General features: G+C 39.3%; 1 protein-coding gene across 1 annotated transcript; it reads right to left on the reverse strand.

Annotated features, from left to right (window-relative positions):
* Positions 1 to 1769: 1769 nt before the first annotated feature.
* LOC104221233 (cation/H(+) antiporter 15-like) lies at positions 1770 to 5761 on the reverse strand. Its single transcript, XM_009772248.2, has 2 exons — positions 5424 to 5761; positions 1770 to 4229 (listed from the first exon to the last, which is right to left on the reverse strand). The coding sequence occupies exons 1-2, from the start codon at positions 5676 to 5678 to the stop codon at positions 2025 to 2027; spliced, it is 2460 nt and encodes an 819-aa protein (XP_009770550.1). The 5' UTR covers positions 5679 to 5761; the 3' UTR covers positions 1770 to 2024.
* Positions 5762 to 10389: the final 4628 nt, after the last annotated feature.

The raw sequence follows: 10389 nt of genomic DNA on the forward strand, positions 1-10389 counted from the left end.
CATCCGGTGGTGAAGCCATTGCATATTCTTTCAAGGTATTAGACTTTTATGAAAGAACTCGCTTTGATACCAATTGTTAATTTAGAGACGAACTCTTACCTGATTTTCATGATTTCAAAGAACTTTGTTCTTTGAACTAGGCAAACAAACAAAAATAGAAATAATCGCAGAATTTAAATGACACAAAAAGTTTTACGTGGAAAACCTCTTTGGTCAAGGGAGTAAAAAACTATGACCTACCCTAGTAGGATTTCCTCAAAACTCTGCTAAAAATCAAATAGTAATTTTTAGGTTACAAATCTATAACCAAGGGGATTAACTTCTCCTACAATCAACTCAATTATAGCTACCCCTTCCCAAACTAACTCTAGCCTAAGAAGCTTACAAAAATTTAAAGTTTCTGCACTAACCTACTACTACACTTATCAAAAACAAATAAGTCACAATCCGAAACACTTGACTCAACCTAACAACTAAAGAACTTCAACAACTTCTTCTTTAGGAATATGTTCTTTAGATGAGCAGCTTGAGTCTTCAAGAGTATCTTCTTGCCTTGACTACTTTTTTCAGGAGTAGCTCTACATATGTGATTTTTTTATAGCGTTAACCTTGGATTGCATCAAAAAGTTTCCTTTTATAATTGCAAATGTGGCTGAAAATCTTCTTCAATTAATGCTCCAAAATGTGGAATATTTAGGTTAAGGAAAACATCTAGTCCCATTTTGATTTGGTTGCCTTATTTTTTCCAACTCTTCAACTTTTTCTTTCCACGCAAGTTTTCCCTTATTTACAAGAATCCTTTTCATCACGGACTCCTGTCAATTAATGCATTCCTTGTAGAGTACGGACATAACTTGCTTGAGGAAATCAACTTACACAAGTATTCTGACATGCGTCTGATCAGCACTAGACTTTAGTCTTCTACGAACTTGGTTTATTTGTCAGTTGTATCTCACTCCTACACACTAGTTAAGTAACACATTATCCTGGAACATGAAACTTGGTTATTTCACATAGTTTATCCTGGTTTGTTAATCATCAAAATATAATACATGCTTAGCCCAACATTGATACTTATTGAGTACATGTTGTCTCGTACTCTTGTTACGCTTCTACACATTTTCATGTAGATTAGGGTGTTAGCAGCGGACCTCGCGAGTGTACTTTTGATTTATCGAGAGGATTCAGGGTAGTGTTACATGAATGTCGAGATCCTTGGAGTCCCCTTCCCTCATCTTATGTTGTTATTTTTTATCTAGACAAATATTATACTATTGAGACACATCCTATATTTGGTTTTAGAGCTAATGACTCGGTACTACCTGGTTTTGGGAATTTGGTTTATGTATCACTGTATTAGCTATTGTTGGAGCTTTACACTGTTATTTATATTAATTGAGACTTATTATATGTTGTTTTGCGGTCTTTATATTATTGTGAAGGGGAGCCTTGGCGTAACGGGTAAAGTTGTTGTCATGTAACCAGGAGGTCATGAGTTCGAGCCGTGGAAACAGCCTCTTACAGAAATGCAGGGTAAAGTTGCGTACAATAGACCCTTGTGGTCCGGCTCTTCCCCGGACCCCGCGCATAGCGGGAGCTTAATGCACCGGGCTGCCCTTATTTTTTGTTTTGCTTTTATATTATTGTGTGATTGGCTAACCTAGTATGGAGGTTAGGTGCCCTCGCGATATCTTTGGTGAGATTTTGGATCGTGACAACAACTTCAAAATGCAGATACTACTAACCAAAGCTCTACCAAACAAAATTAATGAAGCTTGAATGGCAGACCCTTTTGCTAGATTAATCAAAGAATATACAACAATGGAACTCAAGAATTTTGTATTCAAATAAGGTAGATATATCTATTCAGAGAGGAAAAAGAAACTCCCTCTAAATATAAAATTGAAAATTTCCTGTACAAGATAGCTAGAGCTAAATCATTTCGTAACCCTCTGCAAAAGATCAACAACCATCTTTTCTGTCTCATTAATAAATTGTACCAGATTAACATGATTCTATATGTATCATAGAATTGAATTTCCTTGAGTTGATGATCCAGGGTTGAGCCATGCATGCTGTTGCACCACAAAAATTGAAGCACTAGAAGAAAAGTCTGATGTCAGCAGCAGATCCCCAATCGACCCTAGCTCCGGGCAGTCGCTCCACTCATCTAACCCACCCTTGAGCGGCGAAAAGAACCCCAATCCTCTTCCTACCACATAGAGATCAAAATCCTGACCTAGTGTTGCTATTATTTTCACTGTTTCTGCCCCATTACTAGACATCTCCTCTATATAAACAATTGAGCCATCATTCTGTACCTTGTGCCTAAACTCATTTACCAAAAGGTCATCAGCTTGCTTTTCAGCTTCAGCTCCCATTATGACGGAAAAATCTGCATCGTCATTTTGTGTTGAACCAGCTATAGCTCTACTTTCATCTAGAATAAACCTCAAAACTGTTAGACTTACCTTGGGATGTCTCGCCATGCGCAAAGCATAGGCCAAAGCCTCTCTGTCATCAGGCCCCCCTATAAAGATCATAGCAATTCTGCAACTCCTACTTATACCCTCATCTTTTTTAGTAGGTAACAATGTGCCAAAACCACGATCTACAAGAATACCAACAGTACAAGGTGCAGTTGCTAAAATATTATTATTTACATCTTTATAAGCAGGATTCATTTCTTCCATGTTATTATGGATAGTCTGTCTCTTGTGGAATGGGAGAATGATTAGTGTCACCTGCTTTTCCTCAGCAAGACTGCAGACATCCTCATGCATTGTGCCATAAGGAGATATAGCAGTCAATAGCTGAACAGATACCATTGGATTTTGATGCTCTAAGTTGTTGAACGCAGCAATTAATTGGTCTATTTGTCCGCCTACTTTACTGACGCTTTCTGAGCTAGTCCTGCTGGAGCCATGAACAATGAGGAGAGCGGTGGTATGTTTTTTCAGCTGCATGAGCTGAAGAGCAAAGACGCAAATTGGGGATCTTCTTGAGGCATGGGATATATCCAGGAGTGCAGTAATTCCAGCAACAGTTTGTACTTCATGAATACAGGTAAGGATTCGGAGCTCAGCATCTGGTTTTAGGTCCTGTAACACTCTGTGCTGGCTTGGCAAGAACCTTTTAGTCCGTCTATAGAGGAAGTTCACAATTGGTGATGTTGCTATGCTCATGAAAAAAATGGTAAACAACATGATGGCAAATCCATCCTCATTCATTACAGTATGGTCACGCCCCAAGCTCATTGCCATGACAGCTACCAGGCCTTTGGTGTTCATCAAGACACCAAGTGTAAATCCTTCACGCAACGACATTCTATACAAATAAGAAACAGCAATAGTGCTAACAATCTTAGGTATGAATGAAAAGAAGCTAACTAGAACCATCATAAGCACGTCCTCTTTGTTTAATCCCCCAAGATGAGTCCTCATTCCTAGACTAGCATAATAAAGAGGCAGCAACAAGTCCGACGCAAAGCCTTGTAGCATCAACACAAACCTGTGCCCCAAGAAATCTGGAGGTATTATAAGACCAAATACAAATGCACCAAGCATAGAGCTAACTCCACATATATCCGTCACCAACCCACAAGCCAAGACCATTGCAAGTATAGCACAAACTATTGCTTCACTAAATTCTTCTCCATCTCGGGTCCTCCTCCTAATCACCCACAAAAGTGCCGGACGGATTGCAAAAATACTGAAAATGATGAACACAATAGCACTAAACAATGACAAGTACGTACTTGAATAGCTACTAGTTATTGACAATGAGACTACAAGGAGAAACCACGACGACAAGTCATTAACAAGGGCTGAAGACATGGCTATTCTTCCAATCTCTGAATGGAGGAGCTTTAGTTTTGCAAAGATTTCTGCTATAACAGGAAGGCCAGTGACTGAGAGTGCTACACCCCAATAAAGGAAACCCCACCTGAAACTCTCAGGATAGTCCGCGATAAACGTGTACAGGGAAGCTCCAATAACAAACGGGAAAATAGCTCCAGCAATACCAATGCCAAGGGCTTTAGGTCCAACACTTGTTAATGCTCTTAAGTCCATTTCTAACCCAAGAAGAAATACATGATAAATTAGCCCAAGGTTTCCCACGGTCTCCATCATCATAATTCGAGAGGCTGCAAATATAGCACCAAACGCTGGAATATGTTCTCGTGCGAATTCACTTGCAATTGCAGTTGAACCCACCAGTATACCAGCCTGCCATATTCGGAAGAAATTGGCATTATGATTCAAAAATGAGGAATTTGCTTTTTCTCTAAAAAAGAAATCGCAAAAATTACACTTCAATCCGCAGCTTAATATTTGACATAATAGCGTGAGTGTGCTCCAAAACTTGTGTTTATTCAAAGAAAGTGACCTATAAAGTAGAACAAGCTAGGAAAACTTAACATATCAAATGAAGCCAAATTAAGATGACTTATAGTCCGTTTGGTCAAGCTCCAAAAATCCGCTTATTTTGAGAAGTGTTTTTTCAAAAGTATTTTTGATGAAAAGCAGTTTATGTTTGGCAAATGGATTTCAAAAGTACTTTTGAGCAGCAATTAGTGTTTGTCGAGCTTTAAAAAACTACTTCTAAGTCTATTTTTCTCAAAAATGTTTTTCAAAAAAGTATTTTTGAAGAAAAGCTACTTTTTCTGTTTCTCCAAAACTGCTTACGCTTCTCCTCAAAATCACTTTTTTCCTTTCAAAAGCTTGGCCAAACAACTTAATTTTAGAAAAAAAATATTTTTGACCCAAAAAAATGATTTTGCCTCAAAAGAAGCTTGGCCAAACAGGCTATTAATCGCATAAGAGCAAAAGCAGATAACCAAGAAAAATAGCATCTAACCTCTATTAATTATCTTCATGCATGATAGGTGAAATACTAATATTAATCTTTCTAGTAAACCAACTAAAAAAAAGTTTAAAGCAATTTCAAGTACGAACAATCAAACCCATGCAAAGAAAGACATGAAAATGTGGCTTAGCTTGGTATATTTGACACTTACTTGGTTTCAATAGATATGACATGTTTGATGAGCATGGATTTTGATATTCTTTTTTAGTACTTATGTATTTTATCAGTCATAGTAAGAAAAAAAATAAAGTAATGGTTAAAAAGTCACTTAGATAGAATATCTATTTCAATATTTTAATTTTAATCTTTCAAATTCATCTGACTTATAACAACTCGAATATGTTTGTCTTTTTTTAAAGCACAAGCATTCAAATATGTTTCTTGTTTATTTAACTCCGTGCGAAGCCAAAAAAACAAATTGGAACAGAGAGAATATAAAAGTTTAAATATTGAAATTGTTAAAAATGGGATAAGAAAATGACATGTTGTCAATATTCAAATGGGTAGGAGTGTCGTACAAACTGCGCCTAAACGAAATAAGCAATTATACATACGAGCAATTCAGCAGCGAAATGGGGTTGGCGGAGGGGCTTGAGGAGGAGCAGACAAAGGCGGGTGACGAATAGAACAATAGCAAGTTGAAAAATGAAGATCGGGAGTTTGGAATCCAAAGGGTTGATTTCTTCCCAAATGCCATTGTCGGTAACAGTATCTGTCATATAACACAATTTGTCAACACCCGCCACTTGTTTCCCTCGGACATTATACGATGGAATTTCTGGGGTCTTCAAGAAATTGGGATTAACCATTTTGCTTTAGATCTCCGCCGGGGGCCACTCTGGCGACAGTTGAAGCTGCCACCTTTTGGCTGTTTTCGGTGCATAAATCGGAAAAGAAAAGATGGGAAAAAAGGTTGAGACGTGAGAAAATCTCCTTAGATCATGCATGATTGACTTTATTCAGAAAACGTACAAATGGATGGTTTGCCATTCTGCATGGGTTTCATTAGTTGCTCCAAAATGAGCGTGAAGGAAAAGAAATAAAAGGAAGAAAAAATAAAAAAGAGGAGGAAAATGTGATGATGTGAACCACTTCAACACTTCACATTCATTTTGCATGAATAGGTGTACGTTTACCTCGAAAATACGAGTAATAATTAAACTTGTTTATGATTTTAAAGATATGTGATTTAGTTTAATATTAATTAATAACCAAGAAATCTGACATATAAATGAAAGAAGTAAGTAAAATCAAACCAGTATGCAAGCCAGTCTCGACCTCGAGCAAAGGTGGCCTCGAGATTGGTCAAGAACAATAAAGTTAAAGGACAATTCTGATGAGTAATGAACAAAAAAGTAAGAAAGTATATTCTTTTGTCAATGAGTCATGATCGTTACAAATGATTGGGGTACCCTTTATATAGTAGGGAACCCTAAATAAGGTACATTTCTATTTACAGTAAGGAATCTTGTTGGGACAGTTGTCTAACCGCCTGGTACGGATTCGTACTAACTCGTACGAATCTATTCCAGAATTTACGCCATGATCTTGGGGACGTGGCGGGAATCTTGCTCTTTCTGTTACAAAACCATAATGACATTATCTTGAGGCCGGTCACGTTTGGCCTCAATATTCATCGGACACCTCGATCTTCGAACTTCGAACTCTTCCATCGGCCTCGAACCCAGTATTCTTTGGACTTATTCTTGAAATGGTTCCTCGAGCCCACTAAATCGAGCATACCTGATTTTGACCGTATACAGATAGTCCCCGCGTTTCTTAGAATAAGATGATAAGAAACGACTTGAGCCTCGATTTTCTAGAGTCCCCGATGATGATGTCATCCCCGTGACGTAAGCACTCGAGGAGACCAAAATGTCCCGTTGGTTCGCTTTCCCAAAACATTAAATGGGTGCCAGTAATGGTCGGCCACTAACGCCGCCGAACCGTCGCCGATTACCTATAAATATGGGGCTCTTTTTTTGAAATAAGAAATTTACTTCTTCCTTCCAATCTCTCTAATCTCTTCTTCTCTTTATCTCTTTCTCTCATCACATGTTTCTACCGCCCTTTTAGTGCCGGAAAACACCAAACTCGGCCACCTTCCACATCTCTAAACCTAAAAACATGGCAAAAACCTCTAAAATAGTTCCTCAAAAGAAAACGGCTTCCTCCTCTTCTTCTCGTCCGGCCGGTGACAAAGCGTCGGCCCTTCACGAGGTCATTCCCATTGCATGTATCATAAAGAAAGACTTTAACGTCGAAAACCTCCTTGTAGATCTCGGCCGATGGGAGCATGCATCGAGGTATATTTGTTCGATAACGGAGAAACACCTCGAGGCTGTGAAAAAGGATTTTGACTGGAGGGATGAGGTCGTGGTACAGATCCCGACCCCTGAGGAGAGTGTCACCACCCACGTGGAGGGGTTCCTAAGCGTTTACACTTACCCCTTCACATTGGGTCCTCTTAATTTGATTGTGATCGACTTCTTAGAAGATATCAAGTCACCCTCGGCCAGATCTACCACTCTTTCTGGCGCATAGCGATTATGCTCCGTTATTTCTCCAGAGTTCACCCTTAATCACCTCATCCGATTGTATCGGCCTCAGCTTTTTTGAGGATTGATCAAACTCCAACGCCGATCAAGCAAAGCCTTCTTTGCTAGCAATTATGAGGATGAAGACCAAGGCTGGATGAGTCGGTTCATCCGAGTGAGGACTTCGAACATCATCCTCGAGGAGAAAATATCGTTCCCAAAGAGGTGGAACCCCAATCGTAAGTGAAACCCTTTTCCCGGTATACTCTTATACTTCATCTTCGCATTGTGCGATGCCTTTACCCTTTTTACAGCTATTGCTTAGATGCCTCATATGATTCCCGACCTCGAAGACTGGGTTCTAAAGTTAGTTGCGACCTCCTCGTATGATGAGCGCAAATGGCGTGACTTGTCGAGGGGCAAATGGGAAGCCAAATGCCATGGTGAGTTTTCATTTGTAATTTTTTTATGCTTTCCTTCTTTACCAAAGTCATTTGTTTCCTCATACTTAATTTTCGATTTATGTAGGAATTGAAGATTTCTTCGAGATAAGGTCGGACGCTCCTAGGGAGGAGATCGAGTTGGGGAAAGATAATAAGAGAAAAATGGTTTCGAAACTCGAAGACCCCCAAGACAAAAGGGCCCCTACTAGAAGAGCAGGAGGAATGTTATTCACGTGGACATGGACTTGGCCCACTAGTTTCTAGAGGATGAGGAAAACGTGGGCGATGATTCAGCGCTAGTGACCCGAGCTAGGAAACCAGTTGAGGTCGCCAAACCTTTCGAGCGGGAGATCCTACCTCGTGAAGAGGAAACTCTGAAGAATATTTAGGCAAAGCCCTAAATCGCCTGGAGTCGAGATTGTTCCTCCGATTTCAACAAGCACACCCAAGGGGATAAGTACCGAGATCCCCGGGATCGGAAAGAGCACCATAGCGACGTGCTCGGGGCCATGACAATAGATCACTCTCCTTATTTATTAGCTTACTCTGAGGAAGCAATAAGGGAAGCTCAGGCTCTAGAAATGCCTAACCCCAGCGGAGTCCCCGGTGAAGAAGATCCTTTCTGGGATTGTTTTAATAGGGTCGATGATGCCACCGACCTCTACAAAGCATCAACCCTCTTCGAAGAGGCTCACCGTCTTTTCTCCCCAGTAAGCATTAACTTCTGTCATTGTAATTTCTTCCTCTCCCCTTACTCCAATCTGATATCTCTTTTTTCTGTATAGGCCATTACCAAATTTAGGGCCGCGCTGAGCTAATATAAGGTCGAGCTCAAGAGATCTTCGGACGAAGGGAAGGCTCTAAAACTCCTTTGCAGCAAAAAGGAGGAGGAGCTCAAAGACCTTCAGGCATACTTGGCCAAAGCTCGCGAAAACGAGGCCAAACTGGACAAGCATGTAACTGATAACGCCCAACTATGCCTTTTAAAGGACAAAGTGGTCGCTGCAAATATTATCCAGTTTTAAATCCGGAATCGAATCCTCAGGGAACTAACCTATCTATTACACTCTACGGCAATGTTATTATCAACTCAATCAATCTCTAGATGCAAGATTTTTGATCAATAAAGATTGGGTTTTTTGTTTAACTACTTCAACTGCTATTAAAAACAATAGTAAGCTAAAATAAAGATAATTCAATGGTAAAAAGGTCTAGGGCAGTGATTTCCCCAATTGCTAGTTTAGGTCTTGACTCTTACGCTATAATCTCGTCGTAATACTCTATGAGGATTAAGAGTTATGGGTTATCGTAATTATCTCTCGATCATCTAAAATAATTTACTAGAGCATTCTCTCGAACTACTCTAGCTGACAATAGTTATGCAACTCTAAATTATCCCACTAAAGTTTTGTTATATCTAAACCCATTTTTAAGTTCAAGTAATGAATCTCTTCAATTACCCAAAAGTGGTGTTGTTTAACAGCTATCTAACCTAATATTCTCTCTCAAGAAATATAAGGTAATTAGACACGATTAATCAAGGGCCCATTCAATTAATCACTATACAAAACGTAGTTGAACAATCATATCATAAATCGGGCTCGATTATAACAACTTAAGTCAAAACTTCAACCAACAATTGGTTCCATCAACCCTAGATAAGTATTTAGCTACTCATAACAAAATAAGAGAAAACTACTAAATTGTTCATAATGTAAAATTGCAAGAATTAAAAGGAGATAGAAAAACTCTAATGTTTGGTTGATCTTCTCACTCTTGTTCTTGCCTCCAAAAGTAGTCTAAAATCAGCGTAGCACAATCTTGGGCAAGTTTCTAAAGCATATAAGGGTTTTACAAAAGTTTCCCCGATTTTACACTTTGGTCCTCAAACTTTCCAGCAGCGTGAACAGTGCAACGCGGTCGCGGCCAACCGCGGTCGACCGCGGTAAATACTGATCTTTCTGCCTTACGTTGTTAATCTACCGCGATTCACCGCGGTCGCGGTGGCCTTCTTGTTCAGGCCATTTATGCTTCTTTGTGTTCGGGTACTTCTCGAGTGGGCGTTTTTCTTCACATTATCGCCTCCAATACACTCCATGTTGCTTCCTCTCATATAATATTCTCTGCTAAACAAAAGAACACTATTTAGAGCATTTTTTGGCAATTTATCTATAAAACAACAACAAAGTATGGTCATATTAAGGTATAAATATCAACTATATAACCTACTATCAACACCCCACACTTAAATCATTGCTAGTCCTCGAGCAATCCACCACACTCCATCAAAATTCCTTCCCAAAGCTTTTCCCTTACGACTTACACCATGAACATTTTACAAAAGTTGTACCTAGTAGTGAACAACCTTTACCTCAAGAGTCAAACCTTTTATGCCATGCAACATCAGCACTTACTCAAACCACTCTATACAAGAGTCAAGACTTATCTTTCCTGCGTGAATCACATGCCCTCACATCACACAAGAGAGTAGTTCCACATATGATGATAATTAGAACAAGTAGGAACTAAGATAGACAACA

This window comes from Nicotiana sylvestris, chromosome 2 (assembly GCF_000393655.2).
Source record: "Nicotiana sylvestris chromosome 2, ASM39365v2, whole genome shotgun sequence".
Lineage (NCBI taxonomy): Eukaryota > Viridiplantae > Streptophyta > Magnoliopsida > Solanales > Solanaceae > Nicotiana > Nicotiana sylvestris.

Excerpts from the sequence above, each read along its gene's own strand:
- LOC104221233 (XM_009772248.2), bottom strand. The coding sequence starts at position 5,678 with ATGGTTAATCCCAATTTCTTGAAGACCCCAGAAATTCCATCGTATAAT. Across the intron at positions 4,230-5,423 it reads ATTTCGCTGCTGAATTGCTC|GCTGGTATACTGGTGGGTTC; the intron begins GTATGTATAATT and ends CGAATATGGCAG.